This window comes from Seriola lalandi, unplaced genomic scaffold (assembly GCF_002814215.2).
Source record: "Seriola lalandi dorsalis isolate HSWRI2012SDOR001 ecotype SW California unplaced genomic scaffold, Sedor1 jcf7180002054657, whole genome shotgun sequence".
NCBI lineage: Eukaryota > Metazoa > Chordata > Actinopteri > Carangiformes > Carangidae > Seriola > Seriola lalandi.
Window position 1 is genome coordinate 212,953 of NW_019525210.1, and position 17,801 is coordinate 230,753.

At 41.3% G+C, this 17,801-nt stretch overlaps 3 protein-coding genes across 3 annotated transcripts in view; all 3 read left to right on the plus strand.

Moving 5' to 3' along the window:
• Window positions 1–49: 49 nt before the first annotated feature.
• On the plus strand, window positions 50–4,600 carry tatdn1 (TatD DNase domain containing 1). The gene is made up of 12 exons (XM_023420761.2): window positions 50–133; window positions 788–853; window positions 938–987; window positions 1,085–1,148; window positions 1,239–1,382; window positions 1,595–1,637; window positions 2,566–2,651; window positions 2,761–2,801; window positions 3,097–3,173; window positions 3,411–3,481; window positions 3,784–3,910; window positions 4,297–4,600. Exons 1-12 carry the CDS (start codon window positions 55–57, stop codon window positions 4,397–4,399), a joined length of 951 nt encoding a protein of 316 aa, XP_023276529.2. The 5' UTR covers window positions 50–54; the 3' UTR covers window positions 4,400–4,600.
• Window positions 4,601–5,350: 750 nt separating this feature from the next.
• Window positions 5,351–15,605, plus strand: rnf139 (ring finger protein 139). The gene is made up of 6 exons (XM_023420757.2): window positions 5,351–6,225; window positions 8,856–9,511; window positions 10,203–10,350; window positions 10,468–10,574; window positions 10,697–10,948; window positions 11,679–15,605. The coding sequence occupies exons 1-6, from the start codon at window positions 6,063–6,065 to the stop codon at window positions 12,459–12,461; spliced, it is 2,109 nt and encodes a 702-aa protein (XP_023276525.1). The 5' UTR covers window positions 5,351–6,062; the 3' UTR covers window positions 12,462–15,605.
• Window positions 15,606–16,402: 797 nt separating this feature from the next.
• Window positions 16,403–17,801, plus strand: part of tmem65 (transmembrane protein 65) — a 34,421-nt gene continuing 33,022 nt past the window's right edge. The window contains exon 1 of the mRNA XM_023420763.2: window positions 16,403–17,027. Within this exon, the coding sequence (XP_023276531.1) occupies window positions 16,745–17,027 (283 nt within the window). The 5' untranslated portion in view covers window positions 16,403–16,744. The remainder of the gene's footprint in view (window positions 17,028–17,801) is intronic.

Consider the following 17,801-nt stretch of genomic DNA (forward strand, 5'->3'; position numbering starts at 1 on the left):
CTATTTCAGTAATGTGATTTCCATCTGCTACAGTAATTACGGTGTTGTAGCATTATGGGATTGGTCAGAGCTGCATGTGTGGCTCTTTTTAGAAGCATTGCTCTTACAGACATGGCTCAGCACAAATTCATTGGTAAGACACTCGTGTTTTACGGCTAGAAAACACAGAACAATTAGGCAGGAAATGCGAAGCTCGTTTTGTGCTGGTTTACGTTGTAAACAGAGCAGCTTGCATGTATAGTTAGCATGGCAGCTAATGAGTTAGCCCTGCTGAAAATGACAACAGAACAGTCACAGAGGTTTACAGCTGTGCAGGGAGATGTCAGGTGGTTTGTTTTTGGTTTCTAGCATTTCACCAGATTATACAGCACCACAGCTGCTGCTACTGTCAGCAGCAGCTCCTGTGTTTGCATTAAAGTGAAGAATCCAATATAAAGTCATGAAGCTGTAGTCTTCTCCCTGGAATTTGAAGGATTAACGATTATAAGCAGCGTTATAATACTAAGGGAAGATGTTGATAAATATAATATAAGCCGTGTTAATTACAACAGTGTTTCTTTTGTCCATCTCATACACCCCTATTGTTCTATGACGGTGTATTTCTGGTGTCTGTACCAGCTATAGAAGGTGTTGTCATATCATTTTATACCACTCTATCAATGACATAGTTAATACAAGAGAATATATCCCAGCAGGCTGTTGGTTCCATCACATGACCAGTGCATATCACAGGAAGATGTTTGTGACATGTTGCAGTATCAGTAGTTTCAGACCTCTCCCTCTGCAGATATCGGTGTGAACCTGACAGACCCCATGTTCAGGGGACTCTACAGAGGGAAGCAGAAACATGACGGTGAGTTTTACTCCTTCACTGGTGTTTTCTTTTGTTGGCTGTTGATGTGAAGTTTGTCTGAGAGCAGCTGTGTTTTTATAACAGATGACTTCAATCAGATCATTGACAGAGCTCTCAAAATTGGAGTTGAGAAGGTAAGCGATGTGTCAAAGTATGTAAGCCAAACTGCTAACATGGCCATGCAAGTCTTTCAAATCCTCTTTGAAATGTAATATTTGTTGCTTCTTACAGTTTATGATCACAGGAGGAAACCTTGAAGACAGCAAGGAGGCCCTGAAATTAGCTGAGACCAGAGGTGCTGACACACGCATGTGTTGTGAAACAAAGTGAAGCGACTGAATGTCTTTTTTGTAGATTTAATGAACATGCTCCCTTCCTTTCACAGATGAGTTCTACTGCACGGTCGGCTGCCATCCCACCCGCTGCAGTGAGTTTGAGCAGAATGGAGAGTCCCAGTACTTGTCTGGACTGAGGGAGCTGGCAGCAGCACACAGAGGGAAGGTGGTGGCCATCGGAGAGTGTGGACTGGGTGTGTACTGGTGCATTTGTGCAGAAATGTGCATATGTAGAAAAAAACTGAAGAAATTAGTCTCTAATGGCTCATTGTTTTTCCCGTACTCACGGTTGTTCATGACTCTATGGTCTATAAACACGTATATCCAGTAATGACACTAAGTATGTCCATTGTTTAATGATATGTTGATATTGTAACGTGTTGTGTGTCTTTTCTTCTTGTTCCAGATTTTGACAGGTTGGAATTTTGCCCGAAAGACACTCAGCTCAAGTGAGTTCATACACTCAAGTTTCCAGTTTATTAGGTGTACCTAGCTACAACTAATGCGGCCTTAATACAGTAGCCCTGCAGTTTAAACCAATACTGACCATTATAACCTATAGGATTTGTTGCAGGACTATTGTATTAGGCTGCATTAGTTTTAGCTAGGTATTCTAATAAACCTGCAACTGAGCATCAAATCCTCAAATTGGAGAAGCTGTAACAAATGATGACTCTATCGTCAGAATTGATGTCGATTAAATTTTTGTTGATGAACTACTTGATTATTCCTCTAACTCTTTGAGGGTCCCATATTTTACACTTTTCCGTTTTTTTATTCATATAGTGTTGACCCATAAGAAGATATATTTGTGGTTTGAAGAACCAAAAATCATCTCAATGTAGTTTTAAATCTCTTCTCTCAGGCTTCTCTCTGCAGCTATAGTAACAACGGGTCAGTGAGCCAATCAGAAGAGAGGAGGCTCTGAGCCTCTCCTCTGTTTGGGTGACTGTTTTCTAACTGATCTAATAAAAATATAGCAGATTTCTGGTAAACACTGAGAGAAACCAAATCCTTCATGGTTGGATGGTGGGTCCAAGTGTGTGGGGCTTGGGGCATGGCTAAGAGTGTTGTGACATCACTAAGTTTCAGAAGTCCTGACGGCTGGTTTTAAGGCTCTAGTTTCTGGATGCAGGCTGTGTGTATTTCTCTATGGACTGAGCGCTTTGATACTTCCACAGTATTAATATAGAACCTAGACCTGCTTTATAATCAAACAACACATGGAAATCTCCCTTTATGCTATATGGGACCTTTAAACACTAGTAGGCAATGATTAGAGTATTCCAGAATTGCCTCTCTGACCATATTCCACAACGGCAACCATAGATACGCCAACCATAACATTTCAGCCTGTTTCCTCTTCGTTTGTCGCAGATACTTTGAGAAGCAGTTTGACCTGGCAGAGGAGACCAAGCTGCCCATGTTCCTCCACTGCAGAAACTCCCATCAGGAGTTCATCGGTAGGTTTGTGCACCAAACGCCTGGTCTGGTTCACCTGAGACGGGGTTTTTTTTTTTTTTTTTTTTTTAAACAAAGCGTTCTACTACTTCTTTGTCTCTGTTCTGACAGACATCATGAAGAGAAATCGAGACCGATGTGTTGGAGGAGTGGTGAGGACATCTGTATACTGTTCTTCAGAGGTCACAGTTTGGTAGAAAGTGTACACTTTATCATGTTGTACTGACAGGGAGTCACACTGAAACTATAGTTACATTCAAAGATTTCGAACCCAAGATTTTGGTTTTCCAAGATCTTATTGAAGCCGTCCCTGCAGTGACTTTACATTTCTTTTTTAATCTCCGTGTAACTGCTCCATTTCTTACTGTGCATTGCCATCTATAGAGTCAGCACAGAAATAAATGAACTATAGATGCAGATGGAAAATCAAATCATTTTTTCTTTCAGGTGCACTCATTTGATGGGACCGCAGAAGACGCTGCTGCCCTCATTGACCTCGACCTATATATTGGAATAAATGGATGGTGAGAGGATTTTGAATGTTTTTTTTCCCCCCTGAACCTGAAGACTTGGCCTGACCTGAACCACATCTGACCTTAGATCCAGATCTGAGCTGATGATTGGCTTGAAGCTTGTGAATCAATGCAGAACATATACTGTATACACACCCTAATACACACCTCAGGTCAAATTTTTCCCACAATCTCTTCACATTATAGAGTGCAACTTAAACTGTGATTATTTTTATTTCTGTTTTTCAGTTCTTTGAAAACAGAGGCCAATATTGAAGCGATGAAGTCTGTTCCCACTGAGAGGCTCATGATAGAAACAGGTGAGGTCCACTTTATTTAACACAGTATTATTACTATTGAATTAAGAGAAAATGTTTAACCTCATAAAATGTTCCTGATGTTCCAGTGAAATAAATCTGGAGTTACTGTTTTACGACATCAGATTTGAAGCTTTCACCACATCACTGAAACTGTGTCACAGTAGAGAAACATTACAATAGATAAAATACATCAAATAAAAAACTTCAAGATGTTTTGTGTGTGATGTTGCTGTTGTTAATGTGGTTATTACACTGTTATATGTAATTTATTTATGATTTCATACCTGCCTGTTCCACCCCAGATGCTCCGTGGTGTGGTGTGAAGAACACTCATGCAGGCTCCAAATACATTAAAACTACATTTCCCACAAAGAAGAAGTGGGAGGTGGGGCACTGTCTAAAAGACCGGAATGAGCCCTGTCACATCATGTGAGTAATGTTGGGGTGAAGTGGAAGCTTTGTTGAGCTCTTTGGGTAAATTCATCCATATTGTTAAACCCACCAGGCACTAAAATGTACAGCTCAGAGACAGATAAAAGTTTAAAACAGTTCACCTTTATTCAGGCTCAGCAGACAGAAGCAGACAGGGACAAGCAACAGGAGAAGTCAGGGCGTGGGACAGGTGGTCGAACACAGGCAGGCAAAAACAAATCAGCAAGGCTGCTCACTCTGAGCCTCAGACAACTTTAGAAAACTGTGTGTGTCGTCACAGATGCTACATCCATCTTTATTTACAGTCTATGGTCTAAAATGACAAGAGAGTAAGTAAAATGGATGAATGAACTGTGACACATTTCACTATTTGTCTCTTCCAGACAAGTTCTGGAGGTGATGGCGGCAGCAAGGGAAGAAGACCCACTGGAGCTGGCTAACACAATCTACAACAACACCATCAAAGTCTTCTTCAGCTTGAGTTGATGACAGATTAAATCTTCATGAGGCCGACTAATAAGGCATTATTTTGTTTTTCAACCCGATTAAGTCTCCTAGATGAATGTGTGTGTGAATGATTGGTCCAGGGTTAAAACTCTCCCCTTGCCTATTTTGAAAGTCAAATAACATCATAAATTATTTGTCTTTTGTCTTCTTCTAAAATAAAGAATTAAATTTTTCATGGAATACGATTTGTCGATTAATGGATAATTCAGTCATCACAAAATAAATTGATTACTGTTTTGATGTCAGTAGAAAATATGAGGATTTGTTCTCAAACAAATTAATTTTTTTGTATGTTTTCGTATTTTATTTATTTTTTGCCATTTGAACTCAGTTGGGCTTTTGTGGCTCCATTTTAAACACATTTCCATTGATCTTCACCATAAGGAAATTTATGTGAATATTATTATGCATAAAAGTGTCAAAGTACAGTTTGGTCCAAAAGTCTTGGTCCACACGATTTTTGGACTCCACTGTATAACTTAATAAGTACAGTATTATTAGTGATCCTGGTGAAATACAAAATTACCATTTACATTTCCTACAAATTCAGTGTGGGCTTCTTACCATTGGACTGTACACAGAATAGTGGAATGTAAATCAGCTTGTATGTGGTATTAGAGATGTAATACATTACATTTATGTCTGTTTGTACAATGTACAAAGGTATCAAAATATACTTAAAGTACAAAAGGTACTCAATATACAGAATGGTCCTTTACAGAATAATGTATGTTTTATCACTGAATTATAAATATTAATGCATTAATATGTACATATGTTATAAGGTTTTTACTTTTTACTATATTTACTGCTGGGAAGCTTGGGAATCTCACCAAAGCATCAATAAAGTCTTATCTTTATCCATAATAACAATAATATTAATAATAATAATGTTATCTATCATAATTTTTTTGCTGATTAGATTTTTATTACCAATCATAATTGGCAAAGTAACTTGTAATTAAAGGTATTAAATCTATCTAAAAAATACAATATTAATCTCTGAAATTTGGTGGAGTAGAAATATAAAGTGGATAACGTAAATAAATAAAATTAGAAATAGATAAATGATGTTCAGTACTTGAGTAAACGGAAGTTTGTTTTTTTTCTTTCCACCACTGGATGGAAACTACAAAACACAAGAACATTAAAGACTGAAGAAAACAAAACATTTATACTTACTTACAATGTGTGTAGATACTATTTTTTGGGGGGTGAAACATGCAACGTCAGCAGCCACACCCTCTGACGCTGGAAATTACGTCACGTTACGTCGGAAGAACCTAGCAACTTCTACGTTCTTCCCAAAGCAACGGAAGCAACTGCAAATGGCCAGTTCTCCGATACCTTGATATTTTCTGATACCAGACTGCGGAGGGTCTGAGGAGAACCCGCAAGTGAAACGGTTGGTGGCGATAACTCCCTTCGTGGGAGAAGCCCGTCGTTAAACAGAAGAAGAAGAAGCAACAGGAGGTTGAGCTCGGTGGACATGGCGGATGGCTGCAGCTCCCCAGTCGTAAGATAAACGTCAAGGAAAGCGAAACCGAAGACGAGAGGCGGCTGCAGGAGGACCAGAACTTATTTTGATGTTACATGGGTAGCCGGGGCTGCCCAGGACTGTAGTCGCCCCGACTGAAGCCGCATGGCGTCCACTCAAGCCCGGATAGGCCAGCAGGCCTTAGCGGTGCTGGATGTGGCTCTGCGAGTTCCCTGTATCTTTATTATCGACGCCATTTTTAACTCTTACTATGACCCTGGTTCGGGATGGGCCGGGGCCATGGGCAAGGTGTTGGTCAGAGTCATGGGTAAGCATTTTAAGTTTCAGAGTCCAGTACAGGAGCCTCTAAATCGTGTCAACAACAGCTGGCAGCTAGCTAGCTGACGCTGGGTCAGCCGTGTGGAGCTCTGTCACCTGTCAGACCGACTAAAGCCGATTTAGCTCCCGGCAGTAACATCAATACAAGTCAGACCTGACACCGTAGCTGACCAGTTTGCCTCAAATCTGATTCAGTCAGGACTTGCTAAAAACCTAGCTAACCGCTAACGTCAGGTATTTGGTCACAGATGTTGTGGTGGTGTCTGTGTCCCCTCTGTAATCCAGAGGTGTCCTCAGAGGAACTGTGGGGGACATTTAGGTAGTCTGTCAGTCTGCCTGTCAAAATATGCTTCTGTGTCCTCTGTTACTTTGAGCTGAAAGCTGCTATAATTTCTAAACTGCAGTCTGATCTCCGGAGAGCACTGGGTGTAGATATAGGAGATATGATAAAATAGAGCTGAAGTTATTAGTTGATTAATCAATTAGATAAAGAATAATTCATTTTGGGAATTGATTGAGTGCCATTTTTCGAGTAAAAGTAGTGAACAAAAATAATATATTTGAAGGTGTCAGCCTCTCAGAAGAGAAGTTGTGCTGCTTTTCCTTGTCTTCTATCAATACAAACGGAATATTTGGGATTTTCGAAGTTTCATATGCAGAACGATTAATCCATATTGGAAATAATTGTTAGTTGCGGCCTTAGAACAAATTGATATTGCAGTTTAAACCTGTAGCTAACGATTTCTTAATTTCATTCTCGATCAATTGTTTGGTCAATAGCAATTTCCAAATGCCAAAACTGACTTATTTAAATCTCCTTTTTTTGTCTGGACATCAGTTGAAAATTCAAATATATTCAATTAATTTTCATAGAAGACTTAAAAAATCAGCAAATGTTCACATTGCAAAGCTAGAACCACAGGATGATTAAAAGATTATCTAAATTTGTGGATTAATATTCTGTCGAACTAATTGATTAATCAACCAATCATTTAACTTCTAATAACCACGCCATCATTTTGATGTCCCTATCTGATATTAGTTGAGTATTCATGATCTTACGGGAAAAAGTAAAACTTATGTTTATTTTATTGAGTACTGTTGGGTTTTTTTGTTACCATTGTTAAAACATCTTACAATTTCCAAAAGATATTGTAATTTTCATGAATCACAATACACACATTCTGATGAGGTTTTACTCCCCATTCATTTAAACGTTAGGATTTTAAGCCATTATACTTTAACTTTGTGACAAATGTTGCTTAGTCCATATAAAATGTAGGGGTTTCATTTTTATTTCAGTCAACATTTGCTCAGGTATTGACATCAAATTCAAATGCATAAGTCTAGTTTGCATTTATTGCAGCCTGATGCAGTTTCGGTTTTCTTTTACAAACAATAATTCATAATTCATAAAACACCGTATTTGTAATAGCAATTTTATTATTGTAATCACATGACATATGATATGACATGTTTCTTTGGCAGTTGACAGGCATAGCTCAGGCTTTTTAGTGCTTTTAAACTAGTTTACATTTTTTATTTGCATTTACATTTTAGTTTTTATTCTCCTCACAAAACTTCCTCCGTGGAGTGTTGGGTCATTTGCAGAAAACACTGGAAACAGATAAACAAGCAGGTTACATAACTCTCCACTTGTACAGTTTGTAGACCTTTGAACGGCTCAGGCTCTTTGAAAGGCCTCTTGCTGTTGGCCAAGAGTTTTGAGAGGCAAGGGGCCAAATAAGGTGCGTTTAAAGTGGGCCAGCCAGCAAACAGTCGAGTCTCAGGTTTCTTCACCCCACTTCTCTTCATGTCTAGTACCAGCACATAAATCCAGCGTAATGCCATGTTTATTTCGAGTTAAACTGAAAACAAGACTTGGTCAAGTGCTCAAAAGTAATATAGAAACTCAAATGACCCCTTTAACAACAACATTGAGTGAACTCTTAACAATCTGATCCAGTGTTTACATTGTCCTTGACCACAGCTCAGTCAGGAGTTAGCATTGTAAAGGACCTAAGGTCAAGGTGACAATGTACCAGCCTGGATATGGAAGGAGTCAGGTGACAGTGAGACAGTCCACTCCAGTGTACTAACTAAATCACATCAGTCTTAACACCTGTAATCTTTCATTTCTCCTCTTCAGTTTGTTACATGTCAGCTTTTGTTTTCTGCTTTTAATGGACTCGTCAGGCATCGTCAACAGTTCTTGCTATTTTCAAGATTAATATGTGAAACAAGTCATTTAGCAAGATGCTGTTTTCCTGTTTAGATATGCACATACACTAAGGCCCTGTTTACATGTTTAGATATTTTGTCTATAGGCCTTGAAGTACATGAATAAAGAATGTATTTATAAGATATAACTTATAAGAAAACACATTTAAAACTTAAACTTTAATCTTTAATCCTACCTTAAAAAACTTTTGACGTTGCATGTAAAACTATTAAAAAAAAAAAACTATAACTAAAATAAAAACATGACTAATGCTGACTTCAGCTGGGATGCAAGAATAAGAAAGAGCCACATTTTACAGTCAGCAATCGTCTTCTGTTCATTTTCTAGGCAGCTCCATCGGTGTATTAGTTTTTCTAACTGTGTCTTTTGTGTCTCAGGTGTCCTCATCTCCAGCGTCGTGCTACTGCTCTCCCAGAAAGCCTTGTTCAAGTTCTACACTCTCTTCTTTGCCGTTCTCCTCGGCATGGCGGCTGTCCTCATCAACTACTACGCCACCTCTCACATAGACTTCTACAGCGCCTACTACAAAGCAGCGCTGGGGTTCAGGTTACTGCCCAGAAACGGGCCAACGCTGTGGCTGGGCATGGCCGCGGTGCAGCTTGTGTTTGGTGTGGGCTACGTGTTCCTTCTCAACCTCCAGTCTGTGTTTGCCGCACTGGTGGTGCTGGACATCATGATCCCTCTGTGGGGGTTGATGATCGAGCTCCCCGCAGACGTCAGGCAGCTGGTGGCCATGTTCTCAGGCCTGGCGCTGGCTCTCAACACGGCTGTGTGCCTGGCCATGAGGCTCAAATGGTTCTACTATTCGTGCCGGTACGTCTACCTGCTCGTACGGCACATGTACAGGATCTACGGGCTTCAGCTGCTGCTAGAGGACACGTGGAAGAGGATCAGGTTCCCTGATGTGTTGCGGGTGTTCTGGCTGACCCGGGTCACCGCCCAGGCGCTGATCCTTGTCTATGTGGTGCGGGCGGTGAGGAGGGAAAGCGGGGATGCCACAGGAGGTACTACAGATGGGAGCTCTGACTCACAGGTAGGTTCATTACCATCTTTATCAGGGTATCTGCATGTCTTGAAAAGCCAGAAAAAAACACTGAATTCAGTTCATTAAAAAGTCACACATTCATTATCAAACTTCTTGAGTATTTTTTCTTGTTTACTTGTAATGAAAACATTAGTTATAGATATTATTTCAATGTGGAATGATACTGCGATTGCAATTTCGTTCCACAATAACCAACTGTCTAGTTTGAAATAACTTAGGTTAATTGTTGATTTTTATGCTTACTGGATCCAGATCACGTTATGTTAAGTTCACGCTACACGATTTTAGCCCTGATTTTTCCAGTCGCTGACAGATTTTGGAGATTGCCGGGAAAAGCCAGAGATCACCACCAGAGGCAAATCAGTGTTTGCTCAAACATCTGGACTTGTTGGGGAGTCCGAATCAAATAAAAGTAAAAGTGTCGTGAATGGCGGCGAGTGCGGCGTCAAGCTACAGCCAATGAGCCATTCTTTCACCCATATTCTTTTCTTTTTCTTTTTTAACTACAAATCAACAAGCAATTTGGATCGCTCATTTCTTGCAGACGTCCATTTTGGAATTAAAAACTCCAGTCCCACACAGTATCACATCATTTCCAGTGTCACTACTTGGGTTTTTGTGACAACGGTAGTAGTAAATAACGCTGACATGCGTCGCTGTGTGTCTTTGCTGTTTCCAGGGTTACCTGCTGAGCTGGGATGTGTTCTGGGATTTGACGAGTAACCTGATCATCTCTGGCTGCGACTCCACACTCACTGTGCTGGGGATGAGCGCTGTCATCTCCTCCGTTGCGCACTACCTCGGCCTCAGCATCCTGGCCTTCATAGGTATGATTGAGTGTGCGTGTGTGTGTTGCATGTGTACAAACTTCAGCTATCTGCCGCACACAGTGGCTGGAAAAATGTGCCCCAAGTCCAATGTTTTGTCTTGTATGCTCTCTTCAGGTTCGACGGAGGAGGAGGACAAGCGTTTAGGCTTCGTGGCTCCTGTTCTGTTCTTCATCCTGGCTCTGCAGACCGGCCTCAGCAGCCTGGACCCAGAGGAACGGCTGGTATGTCACTGCAGGGTTCATGCACGAAAGAACATTTCCAATATTGCTTTTTACAATTTTGTTGTAATAAACCTACATAAACGTGTCGATAACTGAGAACCTCTCCCACGTTCAATCCGAAGGTCCGTCTGAGCCGGAACATGTGCCTTCTGCTGACGGCCATCCTCCACTTCATCCACGGCATGACCGACCCCGTCCTGATGTCCCTCAGCGCCTCCCACGTTTCCTCCTTTCGCCGCCATTTCCCCGTCCTGCTGGTGTCGCTGGCGCTCTTTGTGCTGCCCGTGGCGCTCAGCTACGCCCTCTGGCACCACTACGCCCTCAACACCTGGCTCTTTGCCGTCACTGCCTTCTGTGTGGAGCTCTGCCTCAAGGTGAGGACGGAGAATTTACAGTTAAATTTGATCGATTGAAAACACCACACTCTGGTACTTCTGGTCCACCCACCTACTTCCTGCTTTTCAACCTGTCAACTGCTGAACAGAATTTCTTTGAAGGGGTTGGAATAGGTCAGACACTGTGATGGATCATTTGTGTATTATATGTGTAGGTGGAGACAAACTGTAATAACATTGTAAGACCAGAAACAATTTTTTAAAGTAAAATGTATTTGTTCTGTGGGTTATTTGACAAAAGGAAGAACTACCAAACAAATTAACAACCAAAGTCAGAACAGTTATATATTTTGTAGTATTAAAGATTTTTCTTTTAATGTCACTGCAGTAAGGACACGACCACCTCAGACTTTTGCAATCATGGTGTGAAGCAACTTTATTTTAATTTTAATAGTAGTTTTTCAGGAAAGTTTGATAAATATGGAGATAATACTATTTAACTTTATTTCTGCCAACAATGATTGTTACATGAAAATTTGATTCAGCACTCATAGTTGGGGAATTTCTGCTTTGCCAGTGGCAGTAGGAGAGTATGTGTAATGATCCCACCAATGTGAGCACAGCTGTCTTGATGAGTGATGTGCATCCACTCACTTTATCTCATTAATAGTGCTCCTGATGGTCTCTCAGAGGTCTCTGGTTGGTGCTGTCCTTTTCTACAGCTCACATTATATCTAACTCGTTTCCCTCCCTCCCTCCCTCCCTCCAGGTGGTCGTGTCGCTGACGGTCTACGGCCTCTTCATGGCCGATGGTTTCTCCAACGTCCTGTGGGAGAAGCTGGATGACTACGTCTACTACGTGCGCTCCACAGGCAACATCATCGAGTTCCTATTCGGCGTCATAATGTTCGGAAACGGGGCGTACACCATGATGTTTGAGTCGGGCAGCAAGATCCGCGCCTGCATGATGTGCCTGCACGCCTACTTCAACATCTACCTGCAGGCCAAGAACGGCTGGAAGACCTTCATCAACCGCCGCACAGCTGTCAAGAAGATCAACTCCCTGCCGGAGATGCGCGGGGACCAGCTGAGGGACATCGAGGACGTGTGCGCCATCTGCTACCAGGAGTTTGCCACCTCGGCCCGCATCACGCCCTGCCACCACTATTTCCACGCGCTGTGCCTGAGGAAGTGGCTCTACATCCAGGACACGTGCCCCATGTGCCACCAGAGAGTTTACGTCGAGGAGGAGAGCCGGGACAGAGCCGCCTTCTCAAACAACAACGGGGGCTACGCAGCGCCGCAGGACGCCGCTGCAGCAGCCCCGCCAGCGCCGGGGGAAAACCAGCATGGACAGCCGCCTGCTGAGCTGCCAGCTGATGGAGCGGCAGCCGGCGCACAGGCAGCAGGAGGACCAGGGGAGCTCAACAACGAGCTCCTGGAGGACAACGACAGCATAGAGTATGATGAGGACGAGTGGGGGACTCAAAATGGCAGCACGCCAATAGAAGAAGACTATATCAATGATGACACTGACTCCACTGAGGACTGACGAGAGAAAAATACATATATCTTTATTATATTTAAGTTAAAGAGAGTTATAAAACACAACTTTAGCATCTTAATTTGTTCTTGAAAAATGTCAGGGATGTCATTCTCTTTTTTCTTGTTAGTTTCTTTTCGTTTGATTCTGAATTTGGGTTTTACTCTATAAGGGCTCGTGGAAAGAGTAACTGCTGCTCTCATTCTGTGTGTCGACTGAATGTGTGTCTGTCTGTTTGTCTATTGGGGCTGCATGATGTAGACCAAAAAGTCATTCTGTCTTTTTTATTTTATTTTATTTTTTTTTTGAGATCCTGCAACAAATCTCGCCATGTGGACACAGCTGTCTGTACAGAATTCATTTCTCAAACGCCTCAAACCTGATACACATCAGGAAGTGGAAATATCAGATTTTCTGCAGCTTGGAGCACAACTCTGCCTTGTTGAGCATACTTTTGAAGAAAGACGAGAAGCTACACCTAAGTCAAATCACGACTTTGTTTAGATTCTGTCACTTGTGCAGCCCTAATGTATATTTGTGTGTGTGTGTGTAAGGAAATGTGTAATTGTGTGTGTGTGTGCCTGCCGACGTGTAATGTGCTTAGACGATGTCTTAAAGATGCAGTTCTTTTCCTTTGTGGTGTTTATAATAGGAGAAACGCTGCAGTTTGTTAGTTTGTTAACGACAAACGTGTGGAGCGACAAAACAAATTCAAGCTTAAATTGATCTGCAAGTCAGAATTTGAGACACAATTTGAGAGAAAAGAAAATGTATTTTTGGGTTGAAACCTTCTGTCACTACTTCCTCCAGCTGTTTTGGCAGATTCTTACAAATCTGAGAATATACAGTACCAGTCAAAAGTTTGGAAACTTTCCCATTCACTTGAATGTGTCCAAACTACTGTAATGTACTGCACTTTAAGGCTTCAGCAAGGTTATTTTTTTATGTTCTGTTCAGACCTGGTATTAACATCCGTCTCAGGTGATCCGATCACACATGGAAAGCTCTAAGTACAGGTGTGAACGCACCCAAGATGCATTAGAGGACGCATTTGAGATCTGATCACAAATTGAAGGACCGCAGACTGACGTCCTCTGCCACAGTGTAATTACTCCCAACACAGTTTCATAATGAACCCACAATATTATACTATTTCAAATGGATAAAATTTTGTTCCAGTGTAGAGCTGTGAGCAGAGCAATTACCAAATTTATCAAATTCAAATTCAAATAGCTTTATCGGCAAAAACAACAGTAAACATGTTGCCAAAACATATGGATACTTTGATGCCAAAGGATCTCTCTCTCTCTCTCTCACCCACTATCTCTCTCCGTCTCTCTCTCTCTCACACATACACACACACACAAACACAGAGAGACAACGGACCCGTCTCTTGGATTGGCTAAAAACAACAACGCAATACCTGTTTATTTGTATATAAAGCGGGGAAGTGAGATCCAATCACAGGTGCTCATTTGAGACGTGTGTGGAGGCTCATCTTAAAGCCAGGTGTGTACTCATTTCCTTAGAGCTGTCCGCTTGTGATCGGATCACAGAAGACAGATGTTACTGCCACATCTGAATATGGCTTTAGTTTCGCTCTAAACATCGATTGCACTCACAAATTCTGGCCTCACTTGCTCTTTTGTCTTTAATCTTTCTAAACCAGCCTTAGTGCTGCAGACTCTGACCTTCAGATCAGTCACAGCTCAGGTTTGTCATATACTTGTTCAACATTTTTGTCTTTAATTAACTCGTTAAGAGAAAATGAAGGCAGGGGAGTGAAGCAGTTTTTTTTTTTTTTTTTTTTATCAACTCTGCAGCAACCAGAGAAAAACAGAGGTGTGTCTGATTTAAAAAGAAGTGACTTGCTACTGTAATCACTGATATACCTCTATCATTACTTACTACTGGTCCCTTGTGTGACCTTGCTTACATTTGTGTACGTTATTGTACATATAATAAAACACACATGTGCACACTTTCTCCCTTAGGATATAAGAGAAACATTTGTTTTCAAATAGTTTTTTTTTTTTTCTTCATGCAAACTTCCACATTTCTCTTCACAGAAATCAGTATTAACTTTGGTTAAATTCATGTTTCAGACCCAGAAATTGTTTGTGATGAGAGTGCTGGTATGGAGTCATAGCGGAAGCCACATTTGAAGAGCTGTGTTCTCAAAAAATGCATAAATGTATTGAGTTAAACAATTATTTTTCAATGCTCCTCTGTAAATGTCACAAAAATAACGTATGACAAGGTGCCAGTTGTTTCATCTACAAGGGACTGTAGGTACTTGAATTTCTTTCAAAAGGAAAAAGTACCATAAATTGTTTTACCTGTCAGCTGTTGGTTATTTTTGTAACAGCAGATGTGATTCAGTAAATGCACTTTTTTTTTTTGTTGTTTCTGATCACTGGCACAGACTGGAGCTGTCTGGCCACGTTGATAGCACCTATCTGAAGGCTCAAACTGTGTTTCTAGTCTCAGGGTCCTGCTGCAGGGCTGGAAGAGTACTTTCAGTACATTGAAAAATTTCCAGGCCTTGGAAAAAAAAACAAACCCCGAAGGAGGTGCAGCAAAGTCTGGAAAAGTACAGACAGGTTTTGTTGTAGTAAATCTAGACACTGTCAGTTCATACGATCTGTGATATTTGTTGTGTTGTTATAAGAAACAACAGATGTACTGATCCAAAATCTTTAACTACTGGCATGAAATGAGGCCTCAAAAAATTAGTAGGAGTCCCGTCTTCATCTTTCCTGACAGTACAGCTCGGTCAATAACACATCCCTTAGCAGCCACACAGACTTTCATTGTGAATTTGTATTAAAAAGCTTTCAAGCACAACTCCTGAGTATTTACTGTTTAGACTTCCACAGCCTGAACGTCTTAAGGGTTTGACTACAAACTCATGTTCATTACTGTTGTAATTGCTGGTCGCAGGAAATAAGCTGCAAGGAATACATTATGTTTAATGAGAAAGAGAAGGGGTCTGATTTGATTAGAAAGCTGTGCTTTTTGACATGTGTCAGCGATGAAGGACTTTGATTATTAGGCTGATTGTTCTGAAAGCTTTTGAAAAGGTAAAAGCTGTTCTTTTTGCCTTTTGTTTTAAAAAGAGATTTATGTAAATAAAATCATCTTTGATATTGAGTTTGGGCTTTATCTCACATATCACTGACATCACCATTAAATTACTTTTTCAAGTACTTGTTTAGCACACACAGTATACAATACTTAATAGAAATTTGTAGTAAAACCATTGAAGATTAAACTTGGGAGTACATGTAATGTGTGGAGATGCAGTTTAGTTGCTGGATCAGTAGATGGTGCAATTTCACCATGTTGAAATAAACATAATTTCACAGTTGATGCATTTCAAGTTGCAGTTTGCAGTTTCGTGTGACAGCAAAGAGGGCCACCTTCACAATTATGTTAATTAGAATACAGAAAAAATAAAAAAATGATAAAGAAAAGCCCATGTACAGATAATTAGTGTTGTTATTCTAAATAATACCTCAAATCAGACCATTTACACATAAAAAAAAAAAACATGTAATTTTACTTTGCAAAAGACCAGTGTTGCAATATAAATCTGTAATGTTTTTTCATATCAGTGGTAAGGTTACACAAAGACACTGAACAAGCTTTTGTGAGCATCTGTGTCCAGAAACAGAGCTGAAAACTATGTAAAACTCAAAGTTCCCACACTGTGTATGACACTCCAGTTACAATGGTCATACACAGTGTATAACTTGTTTATCTGGGGTCAATAGGGGCCCCATCAACATTGCATTAACAAGGGCCCCTAGGGGGTTAATCAGGCCACGTAATTAAATAATTCATCCACCACTGCTGAATTCACTTTTTAGGTCAGTGAAGCGGCACGTTTTATTTTGAAAACCCCCCGCCGGAAATTGGCTTTGTATTCCGCCTGACTTGACGCTGCCTGGTTGCTCAGCTTTAGCTTGAAGTTAATGTGCCAAACTCCTGACCGCCGAGTCTTAAAGATCATGAGACAGTTTGGGCGGCGCACGGCACGGAGAGAGGATATGTTCGGCTGTTTGGAAGTTAACCCGAGTTTTAGAGAAACGGTCGTTAAAACTCGTCGGTTTCTTTCCCGCTGAGGGACGAATCTAGCTAGGAAGGACCGAGTAAGACTCAACTTCTGCCGGAGCGCCAGTCGTAGTCGGAGCGGGGGAGACGTTGGCAGAGGTCGGCGCCCAAATAACCGTCAAGAAAAGCAGGTTTTACATTTTACAGAGCGTGCTACTTCTTAATTTTTTGTCACAATGCTTAAGCTTTGGCTACAGAGAGCTCTCCGACCGACCTTACAGAAGTTACCCTCGGGACTGAAACAGGCACAACCGGCGGTACTGCTGGTGGCGCCGAGGTTGCCGGCGTTAGGGCGACACACGCCGAGCTGCTGGATGGGCACACATGGGAGAAACGAGCCGAATGAGCCGCTCAACTCCCCCAAGAGAGCCAAAGAGTTTATTTACCGCCTCCAGCCCAAGGAGAGGACGTGTTTACTGAAGGAGCTGCAGAGTTTCGAGTCCATAGCCATCGCTCAAGGTAAGAGAGAAACTTCGCAGGTCAAAGGGAACAGCTTCCATAAGAAGCTCTGAGACTGAACGGGAGGTCACCGGTTATATGTGCAGGTCGTGCACCGATTATTTCCCCTCCATGTTGACTGATATTGATATGCGTTATAGCTGAAGTGCAGATGATTGACTAAAGGTAATTAATAGCCATATCGCCTCAGCAAGTGATTCACAGAGGGATTCTTCCTCTCTACTTAATGGACTGATGTGGAGTCTGTCCTGCAGACTGTTGGGCCTCAAAGACTTGTAATTGGCCACACCTGAATGAAGTGTTTTCAAAGGGGGAAAACCAGGTGCTCCTCACTAGTTGATTGGTTGATATTTAAAGGTACTGTCTGTAACATGATGCACTTGGATAACATCAAGTGGCCCCTGTGTGAACTGCAACAACAGTGAAAAAGGTGTGTCACCTTCTACAAGATCAAATCCTTCTGTTGGGATTTGACTTATAGACTTTATGTGCCCATCTTTTACACTTTGCCTGTGTTTTATTTGAAGTGTTGATCCATACCAAGATATATTTGTGGTTTTAAGAACCAAAAACTCTGCGTCTGTCTTCTGATTGGCGGACTGTTTTCTGAGTGATTAAATAAAAATATAGGTAAACATTTAAAGAAACCAAATCCTGCAAGGTTGGATGGTGGGTCCAGGCGGGCAGGGCTTAAGGTGTGGTTGTGACTGCTTTGTGGTGATATCACAAAGTTACAGTCCTGACTCGTTTTAAGGGCTCAGTTTCTGAATACAG